The sequence below is a fragment of the Populus trichocarpa genome, chromosome 17, assembly GCF_000002775.5.
Source record: "Populus trichocarpa isolate Nisqually-1 chromosome 17, P.trichocarpa_v4.1, whole genome shotgun sequence".
NCBI lineage: Eukaryota > Viridiplantae > Streptophyta > Magnoliopsida > Malpighiales > Salicaceae > Populus > Populus trichocarpa.
In genome coordinates, this window is record NC_037301.2 from 15,027,510 (window position 1) to 15,052,014 (window position 24,505).

The 24,505-nt window shown below is 36.2% G+C and overlaps 2 protein-coding genes and 1 long non-coding RNA gene across 18 annotated transcripts in view; 2 read left to right on the plus strand and 1 right to left on the minus strand.

Moving 5' to 3' along the window:
• The window catches only part of LOC112324743 (probable LRR receptor-like serine/threonine-protein kinase At3g47570), a 69,305-nt gene extending 59,394 nt beyond the window's left edge, over positions 1–9,911 (plus strand). For 4 of the 10 annotated variants that reach the window (XM_052448511.1, XM_052448513.1, XM_052448512.1 and 1 more), the window contains one exon: positions 9,689–9,911. In XM_052448511.1, coding sequence (XP_052304471.1) covers positions 9,689–9,703 — 15 coding nt within the window. In that variant the 3' untranslated portion in view covers positions 9,704–9,911. Of the gene's footprint in view, positions 1–6,763; positions 9,204–9,320 lie in introns of all 10 variants that reach the window. The other 6 variants (XM_052448517.1, XM_052448514.1, XM_024589038.2 and 3 more) reach the window with 5 other exon arrangements.
• LOC18106685 (uncharacterized) overlaps positions 1–19,313 on the minus strand; it is a 74,413-nt gene extending 55,100 nt beyond the window's left edge. For 2 of the 7 annotated variants that reach the window (XM_052448510.1, XM_052448503.1), the window contains exons 1-4: positions 16,844–18,505; positions 13,496–16,583; positions 13,299–13,403; positions 12,946–13,120 (exon numbers count right to left, since the gene is read on the minus strand). In XM_052448510.1, coding sequence (XP_052304470.1) covers positions 12,946–13,120; positions 13,299–13,403; positions 13,496–16,470 — 3,255 coding nt within the window. In that variant the 5' untranslated portion in view covers positions 16,471–16,583; positions 16,844–18,505. Of the gene's footprint in view, positions 1–11,435; positions 11,978–12,945; positions 13,121–13,298; positions 13,404–13,495; positions 16,584–16,843; positions 18,964–18,988 lie in introns of those variants that run through there. The other 5 variants (XM_052448509.1, XM_052448504.1, XM_052448506.1 and 2 more) reach the window with 5 other exon arrangements.
• Positions 19,314–22,202: 2,889 nt separating this feature from the next.
• LOC112324724 (uncharacterized) lies at positions 22,203–24,169 on the plus strand. The gene is made up of 2 exons (XR_002978735.2): positions 22,203–22,424; positions 22,537–24,169. It is a non-coding gene; the product is annotated as an uncharacterized LOC112324724 (long non-coding RNA).
• The last annotated feature ends 336 nt before the right edge of the window (positions 24,170–24,505 follow it).

The following is a 24,505-nucleotide window of genomic DNA, read 5'->3' on the forward strand; positions in this document are numbered from 1 at the left end:
TGTCCAATAACTCACAGCTGACCGAATCCCAGATCTTTCAATTACAAGATAAACAATTTGTCACATGGTTTTAAACACATGTAAGTCCTATTACAAACTCCTTATCTATTGCAATGTAATTAATTGTACGTCAATATTACATAATATCCGTTTATTGATTGTTGTTGTATTTAATATACAAGGTTTATCAAATGGGAGGTAGTGTTGTTATTTCACTGTCTTTACTAAGCCTGTGCCCTGAAAGAAAAGTCAAGTGCTATAACGGGTATTTTATCAATGGATATGTCTTTCATACTAAAGAATACGGGCATGGAAGAAAGACATACAACAGTGGTGTTTGTATTAAGGGATCGACTTCTAGTGAGTTTGAAGTTGACTACTATGGTAGATTGGAAGAGGTCATCGAACTGCAATATCATCGCAAGTAAAATAGAGTGTTTTTATTCAAATGCTATTGGTATGACACAACTAACAGAGGAATCAGAGTAGATCCTCACTATGGTCTTGTTGAAATCAACTCCAAAGCTAGACACCGCAACAGAAACAACATTTTTGTTTTCACAAAGCAATGCCAACAAGTTTATTACACATACACCCCTTCCTTTAGAAAGGATCGATCAAGAGTTGATTTGTTATCCATTTTAAAAACAAAACCCAGGGGTCGTGTCGAGGTTGTTTAGGATGAGAATGAAGACACAAGTGTGATAGATGAAGTCTTTCAAGCTAGTGAGTTGGTTGAACCATACCGAGTTGCTCCTTCGATTGACTTAGAAGAAAATTCAAATTTTCGTGTTTTCGACGATAGTCTTGTTGATGTTGACGCAGAGGATTTGAATGCTGTTTTGAGCTCTACTAGTGGACTAGAGAATGTTGATGAAGAAGATGATAACCACATTGAAGTGTGCGATGAAGCTGATGATAACAATTCAATTGAGGACGAAGATGAAAATTCTGACTAAACATGTTGTAAAGCCTTATTTTTATAATGTAATATTAAGGATGATATTTTGGAACATGAAATATGTATTCTTCTTTAATTGTGAGCTCTTGTCATTGTGTTGTGCGTGGTGTAAATTTGCAATTCAAGATTTTGTGCGGGAGGATAGACAATAATACATGGAGGAGCTGTAAAAATTTTAACAGTTTCACGATGGAATGGTAATCGTCAGTATTTAACCAAGAGTTGGAAACAAATTATGGAATTTTGCCACAAGCACCCACGGCATTGCCGACGGAATGGTACCCGTCGGTATTTTACCGAGAGTTGGAAAAAAATTACAGGATTTTGCCACAATCACCGACGGATACACCAGCGGATTGATACCTGTCGGTATTTTACCGAGAGTTGAAAAAAAATTACGGGATTTTACCACAATCACCGACAGATACATTGACGGAATGGTACCCATCAGTATTTTACCGAGAGTTGGAAAAACATTACAGGATTTTGCCACAATTACCGACAGGCACATCGACGATAAGCGCATATCCCAAAGCGCACGCTTGTCAAAGGCATGGTCGGTCAGCACAGTTACAGACGGATGCGCCGACGACACATTTACCAACAGATTGACCGACGACTCGAAAAGTCAGGCGGGATTTTTGAAATTTTTGGTGCGATTTTCAATTAATTACCGATGGAATTTAATGCCACTGACAACAATTAATGTTTCGTTGGTAATATTGTTGGAAATATTACAATATAAAAACCCCCCTCCCCCCATTTGGTTCATTTCTCTCTCGGCTCTTATCTGTATTTCTCCTCTCCTCTCCGTTTCTATTAAGTTTTTGCAAAAGGTTTTATTGTTTTGGTGGTAGTTTTAAACATATTAAAAGGTATGTATTTTTTTTTTATCTTTGTATTTTTTTTTTATTTATTTTAATTATGATTTTTTTTTGGTGTTCTTTGTTTTGTGTATTGTTTGTTGATAAAATCTTAAAATCAACACACCATTAAGGTAAGCATTTTTTATTCCTAAATTTATTTTGAATTGATGTAGTGTTTTTTTAGTTTTGTGTATTGTTTATTTTGTATTTAGGATGTTTTGTGTAGTGTTATTTAGTTTTTTCATTTTATTTGTTAATTTTAGGATATTATTGTTTGTTTTGCAATAATTATTATTGTTGAATTTATGTTTTAAATGTGAATTGAAATATAGAATTAAATTTAATTAGTTTATATTAATTTTAGGATATTATTGTTTGTATTGCAATAATTGTTACTGTTGAATTTATGTTTTAAATGTGAATTGAAATATAGAATTAAATTTAATTAGTTTATATTAATTTTAGGATATTATTGTTTCTTATGTTATTTCTTATTTTGATTAATTTTAATTGTTATTTATCAATTTGTATTGATGGTAGTTGAAAATATATAGACATTGAATTTCTATAGATGTTAGGTTGTATAGAGTTCATTTTGCAATATTTGTGTAATTACCAATATTTATAGGTTTTAAAATTATGCGTAATCTCAAATATAAGGGAGGTGCTGCCGAGTTTTTGTTAATGATTGAATTTCTATAAATATTAGGTTGTATATATGATGTTGCTAGAGTCAATTGGATTGTGGTTATTGTAAACATTGCAAGTTTAAAAACTGTAGGTAGTCTCCAGTATAGGGGAGGTGTTGCCAAAAAAAAAAATTAATAATCAAAGTTAATTATGTAATAATTCATATACATTTGTGTAGATGCGTCGAATGAAATCTACAACACGTCGTCAGCAGATGGTTGTAGCTAGTTCTTATCTCCTTAGGTGCTGATCACGGCGATGCATCTGCGCCAACTTGTGATGCTGCCTCTTCTAGCGCGGTTTCACAGCATAGAGGCGGTGTGCCTTCACGGCGGGGTCAATTCACCCACAAGTACCAAGCACAATGAAAGGATGATCTCTCAATGTAAGTTTGTTTAGGTTTTAGTTTTTTTTTTGTACTTATAACATAATTTATGAACAACTAATTAACTTTTTATTATTTAATTTTAGGTTCACAAACATTGAGGCTGCAATTACATTGGCGTTTAAATCGTTGATGGAAATTCCATTGTTTCAATGGAGTCGGGTCTCCAGACATCCTGAGTGGAGACCTAATATCGAGGCCTGGTTTCAGCGATTTCAAGTAGATTTTAATTTTTAATTTCAAGTTTATTTTTAATAAATAATTTTTGAAATTTTATATCTTGTACTATTTTTATTTTCAATGGATTATTTATATACACAAAATAAATTTGAGTGGGATAGCGCGAACAACAATGTTGTCAGAAGGGTATGGGAGAATCACGCGGCAACTAGGTAACATTGAAAATAATATTTATTTTTTATTTATAATTTTATGTTCTAAATTCTAATTAGTTACTATGGAAGTAGGTTGCGTGATTTTTGGTATGACACCCAAAAAAAGGCGAAAAGATATGCGAGGGACAACGGTCTTAAAGGATGGAATGAGGTGGCGGTTTGGCAGGAATTCAAACCGCCATTCATCTCGGGAGATATATGGGCGGGAGATATTGAGCACGTGATGTTTGAGCGGTTCTTACGGCGCTCACAATCCGGAGCCGTCAACCGGAACCGGCAAATTCATGGTTCGATAACCGCGCACACCGGCGGCTCCGTCCCGTTCAGCACACATACGAAGCGGATGGTAATATTAATTTAGATGAAATATATTGTTAATTAATTTGTTGTTGCTTATAAATATATTTAACTTGCAATCTTTTTTTTCCTTACAGGCAACGTCTCTTGGACGCGAGCCGAGTCCAATGGAGCTATTTGTAGAGACGCACGTGCGAAGTCAAGACCGCCAAAAGGGGATGCAACAGTACGTGGATAGTCGTGCTCAGTCTTTTGTGATATGTTCGTTCAATCATTTTATTTTGTAAGTTATTATTTTCTTGAATTGAATATGACGATTTTAAAAAAAAAATTCAGGAGACCTATAATAGCCGGTTGAGGGAGAGATATGGGGACGATCCTTCGACCCATCCAGATTTCGATCCGGATTTGTGGATGGAGGCTAGATCGTCTGGTGGACCCGATAAAAATCAGGTTTATGGGCTCTCCAACACTACGACCGAAAACTTATGGTCGGCCCGTAGTGTCTCAACCGTTGGGAGCTCTCCATCAGTATCAAGCACCCATTCAGGGGAGTTCTTAGCCTTGAAACAACAATATGAACGCCTCTCGACGGATTATTCTCATCTCCATCAAATGGTCATGAAGATTAGCTCAAAGATGGGTGATGATCCATGTGCTGCTCCTTTTTGGTCGTACGGTCCGGTCAATAACCAGCCTCCTCCTCCTCCTCCTCCTCCAGCTCCGCCACTATTTTAATTAGTTTAATTTTGTTTTTTAAAACATTTAATTTGTAATGAATATTATTTAATATTATTTTACATTTTTAATGTTTAATACAAATTTATTTGGTTATTAAGTTTTTTTACTGTTAATAAATAATTTTTTTAAAATATTTGAATTAAATACCGATGATATTACCGAGGGAACACAGCCGTCGGTATTTTACCGAGATTTGAAAAAAAATTACGGGCCGTGCCACAATCACCGATGGATACATTCCGTCGGTATTTACCCCGACTATTACCGACGGATTTATTCCGTTGGTATTTGTCAAAGTCGGTAATATTTACCATCCATGCCATAATTACTGATGGATAGTCCATCGGTAATTATCGTTTAAAATACAGACAGAATTATTCTGTCGGTACATTTCTCGCGGGAATATTTTTTTGGTGCGCTGAGCCGTCTGAAATACTGTCGGTGTTCCGTCGGTGGTTGGTTTTTTTAATTGTCGATAGAATGGGCGACGGAATGAGAAATTATCGACGATAATGCCTCCGACGGACGTATTCCATCGGTGATGCTGTCGGTAAAGTTTTTACCGACAGGTCTAGTTCATCTCACCGACAGAATTAATCCGTTGGTAAAACTGCTTAATTGTGTAGTGATATGCAAGTGGTTGATGTTACATTTTGAGATGAAACGTTCATCATAAAACTTCCAAGTTTTTTAAGAGTAATCTAAATTTAATTCTTTTTTAAGACATGAAGGCCACCGTAACTTCTGGACTCACCAACTGTCTTTTATCTTCTATCTCACCTAAATCTTCCTCTCTCACTAGTGCTTTATTCACATCCATTCCTGCCTCTATGATTTCTTGGATAAATGCTACTGTGTCATCTTAAGCATCTCATCTTCCCTGGAATTACTCTCTTTGCATAAATGATACTATTTCTTGAAAAACTATTTTCTTGACAACGTGACATCAATATATATGCACTTGAAGTCTAATTTCAACAAATTAGCCTCTAAGGGCACACACTCAATAAGTGATTATTTTCAATATGTGAAGTCTATCATTGATTCTCTTGAAGCAATTGAATGTTCTTTTTTAGAGGACATAATAACTCAAATTTTGCTTACCTGATGCATATATGCAAGTGGTTGATGTAACATGAGTGTTGGAAATTTGACACAGGAAAAGGATAATATTCCAAGACGAACGTCATGTTACAATTAAGAATAAAACTTTGAACGAGGGCCATTCTGACCCAACAATTCATAAAATATCTTAAAATATAATATCACTTGATAACATAAAAGAAAATTATTGTAAACAGAGGAGAGTGTTAGAAAAACTATTATACATCTAATAAATATAAAATATCTAAAAATTATAAAAGATTGAGTAAAAATTGACTAAATATATTTAAGAGACTGAGCGGATTGAAAATTATATATAAGCATAATAATAAAAAAAAGTGGTAATTATATAGGTTTGATTTGTGGTTGTGAAATTTACAAATCCTTTCTCATATAATTAATTTATGAGTTGATCTTGACTTGGAAAGTGAACGATGATGGGTATACTTTAGAAACATGCGTTTATATTTTACAATCCATTAAAAGTTTTTTTTAAAAGGAAATTAAAATTAACACACAAGTAATGTAGCAAGTTTCCATTAAGAGTTTTTATTATCTGGATTGATCATGTACTATTGTAGTGAAGTGATGAATTCATTGGCTTAATTGATAATATTACTTTAAAATCAATAAAATGTAAAAATTAAAGAAAAACATTAAGAGGGAAACATTGTCATGTGTTGGCCTTTAATTTCCACGATGAAAAAAGAATAGTCTTTAAGAGGGGAAAAAACACAAAAAAACAAGAAGGAACCTTCTTATCGACTTTGAAAATTGTACCCTTGTTGTTGTTATTCATTGACTATATTTTTGATAAATTTTTTAAAAAATAAAAAGAATTCAAGGGGTTGTGAAAATGGAAACTCATGAACATTAATTTTCTTGAACCAATTAAACCTTAGTTGACTTAAAACCAATGTGGGGATCAAATGTTGGTTGATGAATCGGAAAAAGGTACTCCCTGAGTCTGAAAGCATCTTAAGGATGTAAGGATTCATTATTTTCCTATTTAATGTTTGATCCATAGAGCATCACAGCAAGCCATTTGATCTCAATTTAAATCTGTAAGACCCCATTGAAACTGAAGCTTCCAAGCATGAGTTCATTCATATTGTGGTTTCTTTCCTTTCAAATAATTCAACACTCTTTCTCCTTCTCATTAGCTAGAGGAGGGAGCGAGATTGACAAACTCTCTCTACTATCTTTCAAGGCTCAAATTTCACACCCCCCTACAAAACTAAGCTCGTGGAATGAATCCTTACACTTCTGCCAGTGGTCAGGAGTAACATGTGGAAGACAGGATCGAAGAGTCATAGAGCTTGACCTCCACTCCAGCCAACTGGTGGGCAGCCTATCTCCCTCCATTGGGAACTTGAGTTTTCTTAGCCTACTAAGCTTGGAAAACAACGGTTTCACCAATACTATCCCCCAAGAATTAGGTCGTTTGGTTCGGCTACAGGCACTGCTCCTTGGGAACAACTCGTTCAGTGGTGAAATCCCGGCTAACATTTCTCATTGCTCGAACCTCCTGAAGCTTAATTTAGAGGGAAACAATCTTACCGGCAACCTTCCTGCCGGACTTGGATCGTTATCAAAGCTGCAGGTATTTAATTTTAGAAAGAACAATCTAGATGGCAAGATACCACTCTCTTTCGAAAATCTTTCATCTATCATTGAAATCGAAGGAAAAATGAATTATTTGCAAGGGGGCATTCCCAATAGTATTGGGAAACTGAAAACATTGAATTTCTTTTCTCTCGGCTCAAATAATCTGAGTGGTACAATCCCTCCCTCCCTATACAATATTTCTTCTCTTATTCATTTCTCTCTGCCTCATAACCAATTTCATGGTACACTTCCTCCAAACATTGGCCTAACTCTTCCAAATCTGGAATTTCTTGGCATTCACGACAATCAATTAAGCGGACTAATTCCAGCAACGCTCTTAAATACCTCAAAATTTACTGAGATTTATCTTTCCTACAATGAATTCACCGGAAAAGTTCCCACTTTAGCTAGCATGCCTAACCTGAGGGTTTTTTCAATTCAAGAAAGTGGGCTTGGAAATGACGAGGATGATGATTTGTCGTTTCTCTACACCCTCTCAAACAGCAGCAAGTTGGAAGTTTTGGCTATAGATGGGAACAATTTTGGAGGGGTGCTGCCTGACATAATTAGCAACTTCTCAACAAAGCTCAAGAAGATGACATTCGGAAGCAATCAAATCCAAGGAAGCATTCCCGATGGCATTGGAAATCTCATAAGCTTGGATACTTTAGGTTTGGAGAGAAATCATTTGACAGGCAGCATACCAAATTCTATTGGTAAATTACAAAATTTAGTCGATCTCCTTCTTAGTGAAAACAGATTATCAGGGAGCATCCCTTCTTCTTTAGGGAACATCACCTCGTTGATGCAAATTAATTTTCATCAAAATAGTTTACAGGGAAGCATCCCTCCAAGCCTGGGAAACTGCACGAACTTGTTGCTCTTGGGTCTCTCCCAAAACCATCTCAGTGGTCCCATACCAAAAGAGGTCCTTAGCATTTCATCCTTGTCAAAGCGTTTGGGTCTGTCTGAAAATCAGCTGTCTGGTTCCCTTCCCTTTGAAGTTGGCAAGTTAAAGCATCTTGGATACATGGACATCTCCAAAAACAGGCTATCAGGGGAAATTCCCGCAAGTCTTGGCAGTTGCGAGAGTTTGGAACATTTGTCTTTGGATGGGAACTTCTTCCAAGGCCCCATTTCCGAGTCTTTGAGATCTTTGAGAGCACTTCAAGATCTTAATCTCTCTCACAACAACTTGACTGGCCAAATTCCCAAGTTTTTGGGAGATTTCAAGTTGTTGCAGAGTTTGGATCTGTCATTTAATGACCTTGAAGGTGAGGTGCCCATGCACGGTGTTTTTGAGAATACAAGTGCGGTTTCGATTGCAGGGAACAAGAATCTTTGTGGAGGAATACTTCAGTTGAATCTGCCCACTTGCAGATCCAAGTCAACAAAGCCAAAGTCTTCTACCAAGCTGACATTGACAGTCGCTATTCCTTGTGGCTTTATTGGATTAATCTTCATCGCATCTTTTTTATTTTTGTGCTGCTTGAAAAAATCGTTGAGAAAAACAAAAAACGAGTTGTCATGTGAAATGCCATTCCGAACAGTAGCTTACAAAGACCTCCTTCAAGCAACTAATGGATTCTCTTCGGGCAATTTAGTTGGTGCTGGTAGTTTTGGGTCTGTGTACAAAGGAGTACTTGCATTTGATGGAGTGACTGTTGCTGTGAAAGTATTCAACTTGCTACGCGAAGGAGCTTCCAAAAGCTTCATGAGAGAATGTGCAGCCTTGCTAAACATCAGGCACCGGAATCTTGTCAAAGTATTATTTGCATGTGCTGGCGTTGATGTTCAAGGTAATGATTTCAAAGCTCTTGTTTATGAGTTCATGATCAATGGAAGTCTAGAAGAATGGTTGCATCCAATCCATACGTTGGACCTGGAAGTGCATCAGCCAAAAAATCTTAATCTCATTCAGAGGTTAAACATTGCAATTGATGTGGCTAATGCGCTCGACTATTTGCACAACCAATGCAAAATGCCTATTGTTCATTGTGATCTTAAGCCAAGTAATGTTCTTCTCGATGGAGATATGACTGCTCATGTTGGGGACTTTGGATTGTTAAAGTTCCTTTCTGAAGCATCCTGTCAGTCATCTTCGAGTCAGACAAGCTCTGTTGGATTAAAAGGCACCGTCGGCTACGCAGCTCCTGGTAACATACAACTCTAGAGGGATACATATTCCATTATTTACAAGTTTTTTCTAGCATTTTATCTCCACGGTCATAAACAACTCTGATTAATTAACCATTCAAACAAACTGACTGCAGAGTATGGCATCGGAAGCGAGGTGTCAACTTTCGGGGATGTACACAGCTATGGCATCCTACTGCTGGAGATGATTACTGGGAAGAGACCTACAGATAGCATGTTTAAAGATGGACTAGACCTTCACAGTTATGTTAAAATTGCATTACCTGACCGTGTAGTTGATATCGCGGACCCGAAACTTCTGACAGAAGTTGATCAGGGAAAAGGCACTGATCAAATCGTGGAGTGTTTGATTTCAATCAGCAAGATAGGAGTGTTTTGCTCAGAAAAGTTTCCTAAAGAGAGAATGGACATTAGCAATGTTGTAGCTGAATTGAATCGAACTAAGGCCAATTTTCTTGGAAGGTATAGACTGCTATCCTAGAAGGTTCTTGCCCTGTAGTGTCCAGACGACTTCAAAGTGAATGTAAGACATGAGGAATGGAGTCTAAATATTGTAAGTTGCTTATTTCCATCAGCATGAGTCCTAGATAGCTACTAGCCAGAAGTGTCCCTGAAAGAGAGCACGAAACCTGTGTAAGTGCCTGTTTTTTTTCAAATAACCTGCAATGTAATTAAGTGTTATGCAAAAATTAAGCACTCTTCTTTTACATGTCGACTTTTACCTAACCTTTTTGTTTTGTTTTTGCTCTATTATGATGATTGCAGAATACGGAACGTTGCCCTGCTTTAATAATTATCTATTAATGCAAAAATAAACTTTGTAATATTGATGCAAGATATTTTCCCCAAATTTGGATCAATCTAAGAGTTTGCTAGGAGATCGTAGAAGCCCTATTTCCTATAAGCTTAAATTTTCATAGTCAACTAAAAGCAATCAAGCAGGTCTCATGACCTGCTACGAGCCAAACCCATAAACAGGAAAAAAGCCAAACTATACAACATAACTGAACTTCCACCAGCGACAAAATTCACTAAAAGAAGGATCGTTTTGAGCTTCGAACAGCAATTTGTTCATTGTGTAGTCTCGACTGAGCTGAATGCATAACCTGAGCAGGTACATCAAGCGGGAATGAACTCACATCATTGAAGATTCTGGCATTCCTTTCTCTCCCAACAAAATAAACAACTCCACTCCATGCTAGTCTCAAAATAATAGAAGGAAAGCACTTTTCTGTGCAGACTTCTCTTGGCATATTCAAATTCATCAGCCCAATCCCCCACAGACTTCTGAATTCTGCAACAACTGAAGAATAGAACCCCATACACTTTTTGTAAATGGACAGGCACAAAACAAGTGATTTCTATCCTCATTATCCTGATTGCATAACACAAATAGAGGATACATACTCCTCCCCATTTTTTTTATTTTTTGAAATACTTACCTATGTATTATTTCTTCTTAACATAAGTGGTATTTTCTTAAACAGTTCAATTGGGAGGTTAGACTATTTAGTAGTGCTGAATCTGGATCATGTCTTGGTTGTATAATGAAGTAGCCAAATTAATCTTCTTTTTTTTAGACTACATGGCATATGTTTCTCTTTTCTCAAGGTGGATGGATTTTATCTATGTTGTGCTGAATTAAGTCAAATGGGCTGAAAGTTATGCCGATATGAGTGGTTGTTTGACAGTAAAGACGGAAAAACGGAGATAGTTAGGATAGTTGCTGTTTTTTTATTTTAAAATAATAAAAATTCACTTACAAATATTTATATAAAAAAACATATTTATTTTTATCTGCATTTTTTTCTCATTCAATACTAACCAAGCCCAGCCTAGGTGTTTGTAACATCTTCAAGCAAGGGAAAAGGTACAAGAGAAGCTAGACTGCCCACTAAAGTTCTCTCTGGATTAGAAGAATGCGTGTCCTGAGACGTCTGCTTCGGAAGTACAAAGAATAAAAAAAGATGGGCAAGCACGTGTACCATGACACGTACATTAAGGGGAAGGGTAATGTCTCAAGGAACAAGAGAGTTCCAATGGAGAGTATTCACAAGTCTAGGGCTGAGAAAGCAAGAGAGAAGACATTGTCTGACAAGTTTGAGGCTAAGCGAGCGAAGAACATGGCAAGCACAAGGACCAGGAAGAGGGAAAGTTAATTCAAAGTATGTTATAAATCCATTCAGGACTAGGGTGCGACTCCATTCACTCACTCTTGGCACGCATGAAACTTTCAAGAACTTCAACTAAAACTGAAACAAATATTTCCAGAAGTTTAACAAACAACTAGAATATTTACAGCAAGTTTAACAAACAACTAGATCAGTAATCAGCACTACAGGATTTCCTAAGAAGAAACTGGAATTCATGCCAAGAGGCATATGCTACACGGATGGAACTAGATTAGCAGCTTTATCTCATATGCTACATGGATGGAGCTAGATCGGTAACCATAAGAGACTACTACTCCGGAGAGTGGCAACCTCAAAATCTATGGAAGTGAATATCGTCCCCTAGAAAGAAAGAACTCTACTCCGGAGAGTGGCAACCTCAAAATCTATGGAAGTGAATATCGTCCCCTAGAAAGAAAGAACTCGTAATCAGGATGTCTGTTTATGGATGTCTGATTTCCCTTGTTTACTACAGCTCTGGCAATAAGAGATGCTGTCTCCCCAAGGGTTCTCAACCGCTCCTTCAGAATTACAGAAGGGTTCGAAATTGGTGTTCCTGCTGCCTGGTTTACACTGTGCCGCAGCTGGAACCAGCATTCACCCTGTTCACTCAGCACACAAAGCACATTTGGGTCAAGAGCATAAATGGAATGGGTACACATACACACCCACCCACCCCACACACAAGAACAGCCACTAATCAAAGATCAAAGCCAAGTTATAACACTTTTGGAAGCTTTTCCACTATTTAAGATTATTCCAACTGCATTTGACCTCTGTACAGCAAGAGTTGAAAGCTTTGCTACTGAATAATTTTAACCATTCAAAGAACACACAAATGACATTTTCAAAATGTGTATTACACAGACACCCAATGAATTTAAAAGAGAAAAACTGTTTAACTCTTTAATATTTTGTTGCCTGTAAAATGGTTAATTCAAAAACAAGAGCTGGAAAGATAAGAAACTTTTACATGTATTTTCCACATGGAGAAGCATAGCAATGAATAAGGAGCCTATCAATAGGCTAAAACACTTCCAAAGAAGCCAATAATATAATAAGAGGACTGAACATGCAAGGAGATCCCATCTCATCAGCAGACATTCAAAACGGATCATGGACTCTCATCAATCATTAAGCTTAACATCTATCATAATTAAAGAACAATATCTTAAGGTTTATCATATTTAGGTGGACAACATAACATGCATAACATCCAAAAAAAAATTTGCTGAAGAAATGGGACACCAAATCAATAAATAACAGGCTTACCTTGGTAATAAAAATATAAATTAAAATAAAAGTTGATGATGATTCAGTTTTTTATCCCATGCATTGCATATGCTGCATAAGCTGATTGAAATCATCTTTGAAATCATCCACTTCTTAGTCATTTAACACTTGCTTAAGCAATAAGCAATTGGGATTTGCCAGTGGACAAGGAAGTTTAAAGTGGAGAAACGAAATAGAGACAACCCACTTCCACATTCAATTCAATGAAGTTTATTAGCATCATAACAATCACACCATTACGCAATGAAGTTTATAGAAGAACATCATTTATAACTACCTGAGCATTGTAACTCTGAAGTCCCACAACTGGAGAAACTATACATGCATCCTTACTCGCATAATCAACTTCAGCACTTTTATGAACCAAATGGCCAAGTGAATGGTAAGTCAAAAATGCAGCTCGAAAGTGGCCATCTGGTATCCTATATATAGGATACCATGCCACCGAGTACCTGAAAACATATCACATAACACATCTATAACACGCCTATAAAATTTCTCTTGGCATGATTCAGTTATATAACAAGCTTCAATCCTATTAATGCACAGAATGACATTCAAGCTAGTCCTTTGTTTCATAACCAAAATGAAAAATGTGAGGCTAATTCTAGAACTAGTTTTGTTACCAACCAGGATCTGGGGTGCAAGTCATGGAGATTCAGAGAGGCCAAATTAGTTGGGTCCCCATACATTTTGTAACGAGAAGACGCATCACCTCTAGCAAGCTCTTGTATCCTGAAATTAACATAATCAGTATGGAGATCCATCTGAAAGCTCCAGTAATATGTTAACTACAACTTCGAATAAGAGGTAAAAAGAGTACTTACTTCTCATATAATGGTCGTCTTTGCTGAGGTTGTTCCGATTCAAAGTATTCAAAGAGTAACTCTGCACCATCAGAACATGTCAAGTTAACTGATTGAGCTACAGCTGTGGTACGAGGCTGAGGAATCAGTAGAGAAAATATTGGAAGACGACCAACATTAGAGTTCTCTGATGATTCACTAGCCTTATATGTATCAGAAATTTCATGATCAGGAGCACTGTTCTTATTGTTTATGGGTTGACTTGAATGGTTTTTGAACAATTGAACTGCTGATAAAAAGGGAACAAAATAGCCATGAAATGAAAAATGATCAAAGCTCCCGCTATTTGAATTCTCACATTCTTCTGCCCTTACTTCCAAACCATAATTCCCATGTTCTTCATACCACTTCCAGATGCATCCCAATGGGATATTTGGTATCTCATGTCTGCATAGTGATGCACCAACAAGCCGGTCATCTAAACAAGTCTGGCAGCATGATAAACTGGGAAAATTAATAACTGGAGACGATAAATGAAGAAATCTTTCAAACTCGGCAATTGGACCACCAGCGGCCATCTGAATAGCTTCAGATTCCATCTGTACCCTGCAAGTATCCTTCACAGCTTGTATTATCTTTATTGATTCGTCTTCAAAAGCTGAAAATTGTTGATAAGAGGATTCGCTAGTTAAAGCATCAGCTGCTACATGCTTCTTGTTGAGCTCATCCATCCAAAGAGTAGAGTTCTTCAACTTTTGAATGCGGTCATCTTCTTGGGGAAAACAAACTGCATTTCCTGAATCCTGGCACGTGCCTAACATCAATGAAGAAACAAGGTCTTGAGAATCAAAATTGGCTTTGTCTTGAACATTTCTCAAGGTGAGATCTTCACCAGCTGGTCCATCAGAAGGATCAGGTGATGAATTACCAAATCTAGCAGAGGTGGTCAATTCAGGATCTTTTACCCCAATGGGTATCCACTTCTGCATTACTGTTCCAGAACTATGGTTTTGCTTACAGTACTCAGCAACTGTAACTTCTTTTTCCAGTTGGGGAACTTTATTAAAAAAATGATGAGGAAGATAAACTGGAGGCACCTTAACCGCATGTTGCTCCAATGAGTTGCACAACTTTGCTGGCAAGCTACCTCCATTTTCTGTATGGCACTGTCTTGTGCTGGAAACAGTATCACAAGTACTTTGAAGTGGCTGTAATGCATCTGGGGAAACTTGTGTGCTGTTAACTGATTCTGAATTCATGCATTCAACTCTGCTGGGATGGAATCCAGCAGTTAAACAACTATTCAGAGAATGAGTTCTTGAAATAGATTTCCCTCCTTTTTTATCATTCACTTGAGCTGTGAGATCAAATATTTCATGCTGTTGCACGCCAGTCTTTGCATGTGCATTCAAGATGGCCTTGTTGGAACTATAGCCCCTACCATGACATCTGTACTCGTGTTTGGAACTGTACTCTTGTTTGGAACCTGGACTATTTTTTCGTTTCAACTTCTTAGTAACCTTGTCTTTTGGCAGTTTTTTTCCCTCAGTTCTGGATGATGAATTTACATCAGAGAGAGTACAGTTCCCTTTAAGTGATGGACCCTCTTTCAAAGTCAAGTCAGACAGGAAGCACGCATGAGACATCTTCATTTTCGGGCTGCATTCATCTGCTGTGTCATTCCTCTGAACTTTTTTCCACACAGAATGGTTGTTTTCCTTCCCTGTCCGGCCATGCAAATTTTCAAAACCTCCATATTTGTGGGCACTGGCACTACTCCTGGGCAATGTTTTTATTTGCTTGCCTTTTTTGCCTGACATAAGCAATTGTGCATCACTGCAACTAAAATTTTGACCGCGGTGCTTTGAGCCCTCAGTTTGGTGATAGGTATCTACAGCACCATTTAATGAATTTTTATGAGATAAAGACCCCTTTTTGGAATTGAAACCTGGTGCTTCTAAAACACTACCTCTGCTGCTACCTTCATGATATGTTTTTACATGATGACTATCATTAGTGCCATCATCACTGTTTGAGCCGATAGATAGATAATCAAACACCAGGGAGGAATCAGAAGCATATGAGAAATCTTTGGATTGTGTATCATTGCAACAGCTGGTCTGACTTGAGCACTGCACCCCAATGTCAGAGAGGGAAAATCCCTCTCCTTTTGTCTGTAAAGTGATTTCCAAATTAATCATCTGATGCTCCCCAGGAAAATTCTGAGCTATAGAAGGTATAATGGGCTCCACTGTAGCAACCTCAACAATGTTGGATGTGCAGATCGGCAATGCTTCCGAAGTGCTAATTATAGAATCAACCTCAAAATCATTCTGGCTACTGCTACCATCTGGCGATGAAACATCCAATGCTTCAAAAGTTTCCACTATAGCCACTTCATCAATGTTTGACATGCATATTGCTGGGGCTTCAGGACTGCTAAATCTAGTGTCACCTTCAAAATCAATATGGTTACTGCTAGCATCTCTGAGTGAAACTTCTGGTGAAGTTGCAGAGCATGTTAGTTCATCTCCAAAATCATTATAACTACAGCCTTTGGAGGTTGAACTTCCTTGAGCGTACTCAGATAAAACTTCAGGTTCAGTTGAGCCAGTATCACTTGAAACTCTCTTGTTCTGTTTTCCCCTCCTCCTGGTTTTTGGTTTGCATTTTTTCTTTGCAGACTTGTCTACATTAGAACTATCAATACAAGCTTCACATGAACTAAGAGCATTACATCCTTTTGTGGTTGAATAATAGAAATCAGGGCAAGTGACAGAACTCTGGGATGCAGGATAGTCAGAGAGCTCATTTGATCTAGTCGCTTTATTGGAACCCTTATTTTGAGACTGATGCCATGCACCAGTTTCAAGAAACGCTCTGGTGCATGGCTTAATGGAATGAGGTACATCAGGTTGAGGCCCTCTCCGTGCTTTAGGTCGATCAGCCCTGAATGCATTCCTAGGTGGCATTGAAACTAGTTGCAAACCATCCATATTCACCTGAATTCCAGATCCAAACCAATTATGCTGATAGAAATGTTTCGCTTCCAGTGCAACAATCCCCCACTATTCATCCGATTTGAGCATAAGTGTTGTTAAGATAGCACCTATGGTAAATAAATAGACAAAAACCAATGTCAAATCATAACTGCATTAGCAGCCTATGCTCAATTAGAATGCTGCACCAAAATAGATAACCAAAGACTCAGGTGATGCAAGCACTCTAAGGAAAATGAGCAAAAAGATTAAAGTAAATGAAACAAGAATTGTCAGAACTTGCAACAAATTTTCTCATTGTTATTTATATATCCAAGGAATCTAACTCAAAATCCAGGCAGCGAAAGAGCCAGAATTGAGACATGTCTACCTTTAAGCTACTCGCAAAACTAGAAAGACCTGATTGCCCCCTTGATGAAAAGGAAGTTGACACCACTTGTCAGCAGGACCGGTGTCGTCTCTTTGCTCTACCTGAAAAACAAACACCTTTTACAAACATTGCTGCTCAAATTTAATGCTAAAAATATTGGAAACATAAGAAACAGCAGACAAGGTGCACATTTTATCATGATAGTGGAAATGCAGAAGTAACTAACAGAAATGAACTTGGATGTATCTTAAACCATGGTAACTAACAAAATTAAATTGGATATATCTTAAACTGCTATTACAAAAAGGGGAAAGGTTAGAATACTACAAAACCTATGTCATTGATCATGGAAGATGTCCTAGGAAATTATCATTCTCGTGGGTATGCTTGCATTATTAATTTTCACAGAAGGGTGCCTCTACCCCAAAACACAGACTGGGAGGTAATTGTAAGACAACCCTGTCAAACAAACCAGGCAAATAGCTCCATATTGAGGGCAGAAAGCTGCTTCACAAAGTGATTGCAGTAACTAGGTCCATGAATGTCCATCTAACATAATAAGAGGTAACAAGATGATGCAGCACAGCCAAAATCTGCGGCTCTATCTCTTTCTCCGTCTCTTAGAAGCACATATACATTAGACACTTTAATTTCTCTGTCACATCTGGTAGGCCAAAAGCTCATGATAAAAACTTACATTAGCGACCATGCAGCGTTTTCTAACTCTCAACCATGCAGTAAATGAAGCCATGCACCATTATCCCGTTTTAAACCCCATGGAAGGTTCCTTATTGATTATTTAACCCAACTCAGATTTACCATCTATCAACAATGTTTTGAGAATGCATTAACTAAGAGATCGCATGATATCTAGGAATAGAATCTTATGTTTGTAACTTGCCAACAAATTTCCAATGGCAAACAATTTCACCTTCCAAACAAGCCAAACAATCATTAACATAAAACCTAGAATTAAGAAGTTAATCAATTATGTACGACAAACAAAAAGTTGACAAATGATTTGCGAAATACGACAAGTAGGGGCTGCACAAGTCAAATTGATCATACAACAAATGGTAAGTTTACGACAACAACATCAATTAAGAGAAACAAGACAATGTTTACCTAGTAAGTTAATCAATCCCATACACAAAAATATAAAATTTCTCCACAGAAATGGCCACCTACCAGCTCATTCCGCTAAAAAGAAGCCAATTCTTCAAAACAACATAACACATGAATATTACATGATCAAACAGATGATTAAGGTTATCCAAATCTAATCAAAACCATGCCCATATCGTTTCACATTAACAACAACAGCAAGAACACCATATGACTAAAAGCAAAACAAGATATACCATTTATAATGGTTAACTCCATTTATTTGAATCTACCACAAACAATAAAACATCTAGCTCAATAAAGGAAAATAACAGTGCACCAAAAAGGAAAAACTTGTAAATGCTCAGTGACTCCAATCCAATCATCTCAAAAATTAATTATGAGACCAGAAGACCTAACAAACAAGACAACGATTCTGTTGACAGTCAAACCCCATATTTCTTGTCTAAAACAAAACTAACAACATATGATCCATACCCCGAAAAAAAAAGGATAAAACCTAGAAGAACAAAGAACAACAAGAAATTGAAAAGGACAGTAAAAACTCACCAGAAAAAAAAGAAGTGAAGTTTATGAAACCCGACTCGATCAAAACAAAAACAATGAACAAATCCGAAGAAAACCCACCAAAAAATATATTCAAAACAAATAAAATAAAAATTAAGAATCAAAGAACTTAAAGCTGGCTACCAAATTTGACTAAAAGAGTCCCAAAAAAATCTGTCTAAAAGTGAAAAAAATACAAAAGGGTGTCCCCCAAATATAGCAGTGAGATACAAAGACCAATAAAGATGAAGAGAGTCAGTTACCACCACCACCACCACACAGGCAAGACCAGCTATACTTGTCAAGGATTTTACCATTTTTAGACCTTTATAATTAAGAACAAAGAAGACCCACCAATCCATACTCTTACTAATTAATATGTCTACAAATATTGATTATTAAATCACATTAATTAATATCTAAAATCATCTACACTAATGTTTTATCCTTTTTCTAAAGATAAAGAAAACAAACCAGACAGGGTCGCTTCGTGCTGCCGCTGCTGCTGCTTTCTTACTTCTTTTCTTGCTTTCAACAGCTCTTTACCCTTTGCTGTCTGCTTTTTTAAATTAAATTTTGTTTTTTGCAAAGAGATGAGAGGCGAGTGACATGCTTTTGGTGCTTGGAATTTTTAAAGATGATTACTTTTACTTTGAAGAAAGGTGAGATCATTCATAGGAGCTATACATATTGTTGGTGATCCTAGAGGAAAAAAAAAAACATTTAATAAGATTTATGATAACTTCAATAATACTTCCTGAGATATAATTAAGGGTATTTTTAGCCTAAAAATCTGCTACTACTACGACATAGGTTCGGGCATCCTTTGAGAATCGATAATTCAACTCTCTTATTGCAATGTATTTTTATCAACATGTATTTTATAATATTGAATTATGCTAATTTTAAGTGTAGATTATTATTATTATTATTATTATTATTATTATTATTATTATTATTATTATTATTATTATTATTATATGGTGACTGGTCACCCAAAATGATGATTAGATGGGACCCTTATGTTGAGTCATTGTGAAAAAAGTTGAGTCCCTTATCATCATCGTGTATCTTTTTTGTCAATTCATGGCGCGTATAAATCAAAATAAAAAAAAATATAATAGCAAGTGATGTTTGTTTACGCGATTTAAATTATATTTAAAAAACAATATTATGTAAAAAATAATTTGTAACGCAGCAAACCATGTAAATAATAATTTATCTAGTTAAATACAATTAATATAAAATAATTAGATCTAGTTAATTCAATTAATCTAAATAAAAATTATTTATCATCATGTATCTTTTAATGTATCATTTTATGTAGTGAGTCAATTTGTCCATTTAGAATCTTATCTAAATTAATTTTTATATTAAATTAAATAAGAGTTGATTTAATTAAATACAATTAACCTAGTCAAACTTAATTAAATTAATTAAATGACTCAAAATTTGAGTGATATTTGATTTGATTTTTTAATTTTTTTCTAAAATAATGTCGCTTCTACTTTTTTTTCCTTTTAAAGAAAAGAAACTTAATATAAAGTTGTTTTGAATTAATTGAGAGATTGGCTCGTATAATTTCGTGAACCGGATCTTGACGTGGAAGAGTTTTATAATCCGAATCTTTATTTGTTTCGGAGGAGATTTTGAAAAGGAGCATACGTGCATGGCATCTTCTGTCTGGGAATCCATCCCTCATCTTAAAGAAGTCAACTGTGCAGAAAAATAATAATAATAATAATAATAATAATAATAATAATAGAAATAAATTCCTTCCCCTAGGCCCTAAATTCTCAGGGAGAGGGCGATGTCATCAGTGCCCAAGAAGAGCCATTGATTTGAAGCAGTGAGCATTATTTTAATTCATGAATAATAATAATAATTCATTCAGCTTTCTAGGTGGCATCATATTTCAGCTTAGAATACACGTGTGTGTGTGTGTGTGTGTGTGTGTGTGTGTGTGTGTGTGTCTGTGTGGGCTATCTTTTATTTTATGACTGCATCATTGCGCACGCGCACTTAATAAAAGGTCGTAGGAGCCATTGAATTGAGTGTCTGCTTGGTAGGTGCCACCTTAGACTAATTTTATGTTGCTTAGATATTAGTTATTTTCTGTGTTTATTTTAAAGAAATAAAATTATATAATTAGGATAAATAAATTTTAGGTGAGAATATTGTTGTTATTTTTGGTGAGCTGGTGATTTTATATTATCTCTTTTTTTGTATTTTTTAGGCGGTTTAATTTTAAAATGCTTGATCTAAATATTTTATTTGTGATTAAATTTTTTAATAAATATTTTTTATTCAATTAAGTGCCTATCTAATTAATTGGATAGAAGTACACTTGGCAATTTAGTCAAGTTAGGTGGGTTCGGTTTGGATTGTTTTGGGTTCAGGTTGCATTTGAATTTGGGTTAGCATGCACATGACCATGACCACCACCCTACTCTACTGGGTTTTGAGTCAAACTCATGAGTTTGAGTTTTTTAATAATAAGGAATTCAATTGTAATTATAAGATAATGTTTATACACGTGTGTCAAAATCATAAATAGCTCATATATAAATTTATATATGGAAAATAACCTAATATACATTAATTATAAGATATTAAAAAAATAAAATCAATTTTTAACATCATAAATTTAAATAATCATGAGTCGGTTTGTTGCACAGAGAAGAGTAATCTGTCTTAATGGAGACTTAAATAAAATAATTCATATGAAAGTGAAAAGAATAATAATAAGTGACACCTAATTTTTTGAATCTTAATTTCAAAAATAATATTTCTAGCAATATATTTGTTGGAAAAGTGGACTTTTACTCTGAAGATTCTTGAGTCTCATCGTTTTAATTTCTAGCAATATATTTGTCATTTTGTTTTTTCAGGTTTCGGTTTTGGTTTCGACTGCATTTCCAAACAACAATATAAACTCATAGATTCGAGAAGAACAAACCCTTTTTGTTCTGATAGGTTCCAACTCGAGACCTTGAAAAGAGAACATATTGATGCCTGTTGAGCTACTGCTTGTTGGTTACCTTTTAAGAATATTTCACCAGCCAAGACTTGGCGATGGCCTATAGATTGTGGCGTGAAAGTTTTTCTTATTCGTGGTGGAAGCTTTGCTGATATTCTTATATTCTCATAAAGGCCGCTCTCTAGGTCGGCCTTGTAATTCTTGCAATGGAACAATATTTACCTGATCTGAACTAAATTATGTTTTATATTGTAGCTATTTCTTACATAATTTCATGTGTGATGAGTTGTGCAATGCCACAAGCCCCAAAGTCTGTGTATGAATTAGAAGGGTGGTAGAGGGTCTTTGGGATCGACAAGGCATCATCAGCTCTTAGGGTGACGAAGGTGGGCTTTATGATCTCAGTAGTGGATCCTGAAGAAAAAAGGACCAAAAACGTAGTAAATAAATTTCAAATGAGACAAATGTATGCATTTCTGTTTATGATTCTATTGTTTATGTATTTTTCATTCCGGTTTAGACTTTACAACCTCCCTCTTTGAACCATTCCAAGGCAGTTTTGTTCTGCAGGAGCGGTAATTAAGATGAATTTAATTTGAGTGCTTGATCTTCAGCGATTAAATATAATTGAAATGGAAAATCGAAAACGGCATGCACATATATACCATTGTTGGGATCCCGGGGCAACATGCGGTGACATCACTGGAATTGTTTTCTACTTGAGCAAAAAAGAGCTTGGAAGAGGGGCCAGCAGTACTTGATTTAGCCCGATACGCAAGAGCTTGGAAGAGGGGTCGGGACTTGAAAGAACAGGTAGAATGAAAGCGTGGAAATAATCTGGCAACCTGTAATATCAACAAGCTTGAAATCGATTGGGAAGGAAAAAAAAAAAACAAAAAGAAGGAGAAGCAATGAAGAAAGGAAGAAAATGTATGAAGCTAGAAGTCGATCCTAGCGTGCAATGGAACTTCCATATTAGATTTTGTTTATTAATGTTTAGGCACCCAAATCCTATGAACTTATGATGATGTTTTTTGTGCAGGATTGAGACAAGTTCGAAGCTGGAGTTTACCTAGGACATGCCACACTTACTGGTGAAACTGAAGCTGCTGGTACCAAGGATTCACTTGTCCAACAAGTTTGTCAGCTGATTGTTTGTAAGAAAAACAAGAACATGCATGGATGAATCTGGCAGCTTATTTTTGCGACAAATGGGCATAGATATGAACTCTTATCTGTATGCAACTTATTTTATGGAAACTCAAGAAGAGAGATAATTTCAGAAAAGCTTGTAAAGAGGTGTTTGATTCATCTATTTATAGCCTTACATAATAATAATCTAAGATGTAATCGAAGTTAATTAGATCATATCAGAATTACTCCTTAGATCCTAATCCTGTTAGCTTATGTTTCTGACTTTCCATTGGACTTGTAACTTTGAAAATCCTTGGATCTCATCAACGTCATGGCACAAACCACTGCTAATTGGAGACTTGGATTATTAGCATTCAGATTACTTAATGAAATAACCAGTAATATCTTTCTGAGTCAGAGAATATTAACCTTCATTGCTTGGTTATCTAGGGAGTCTTATTGCTTGTATATACTTCTAAGAGTAGCGTCTCTTCAGATCATGACTGTACTCAATTTCCCTATGACAGATGCCATCAAGATCTTTGAAATAGCGTCGCGTATATCCAATCCAGAAAGCGTATCATCCCTGGCGGTGGAACTGAGAGCTGTCATTTGAAGCTACCCTGAAGCTGATTTGGATAATTACAGCTCAGGATTTTCTTGAAACTAAGATCATTGTTGTCCTTTTCCCTAAACGAATTCTGTAAATGTAGAATGACCAGCGCCCTTGATTGATAAAGGGTTAACTATTGTACTTCAAATTTTTCATGGACTCTATCTACCCTGTCGCTACCCCACATCGCAGTGACCCTCCCTCTTTCCACAAAATCCAGAGGAAATGAATCTTTTGTGTGAAAAGGGGGGGGAAGGTCCAATTAAGAAAAATGAGTCTCCTAATATATAAGGCTTCTAATCGGTGGAAAATAATTAACCCTAATCTAGTTTAGACAAATCATAACTCAGGACTCAACTGAGGAACTTAAGCCTGGCTGGCTGAGTGCCTGATTTTAGGAGTGGTTCTGCCACATAGAATGCCTCTTATTTCTGGACTTCTCTTCTCCTTTTCCTCGTAGGATTTTTCCTCCTTCTTCTAGTCCAATTCCCGCTAGGAAACTCCCTCAGGTTGCCGACTTATAGGTACTGGAAAACCCAATCCGCCAGGACTCCTGCACTGACTCTGTTGGGAATTCTGCCGTGCTTGCTGCTGTTACCGCTTCCATAACTTGCTGGGGATTTCTGCTGCTGCCTTTGCTTCTTCTCAGCCTGCTGGATAAGGATTCTTCAAGGTTGTCTTTAGAGCAAAATTCTTGTCCCCCCATACGGTGAAAGAAGCCTTTCCAATACCATAGAGGAAAATCATTATTCTTTATTTTTTTTATATTATCCATTATCTCTTCACCATTCATTTTTTTTTTCATTTAATTTTTTTCCAAAACTCAACTCAATTTAGTCCTGTCTATTTCTATTTTTTCTATCCTATGTAACATACCAAACACACTTTTAGTGGAAAAAAAAACATAGTAATTAAATTGCCAAATAAACTATCTCAAAGTGACTTTGACAGTGCTGGTTATTGATGCTAAAACATTGTATTAAAAACAATACATAATAAAATAAAGGAAATCTTTCGAATATATATTGATGGCGTCAAGTGGTGAGGTTTGTAAGTGGTGAGGTTTGTAAGCTATAATCTTCAGTTCTTTATGTATTAATCTGCTTATGTAGCATTTAAAACAGAAGGGAAGATTATATAAAATTGATCAGTGCATATATAATTATGATAAAAGGACATTAATTATATATAATCTCGTGTCACACGAAATCTCTACCCAATGATACCTCTTCTGATTCAGCCATACTTTCCCTGTTCCTCTGTT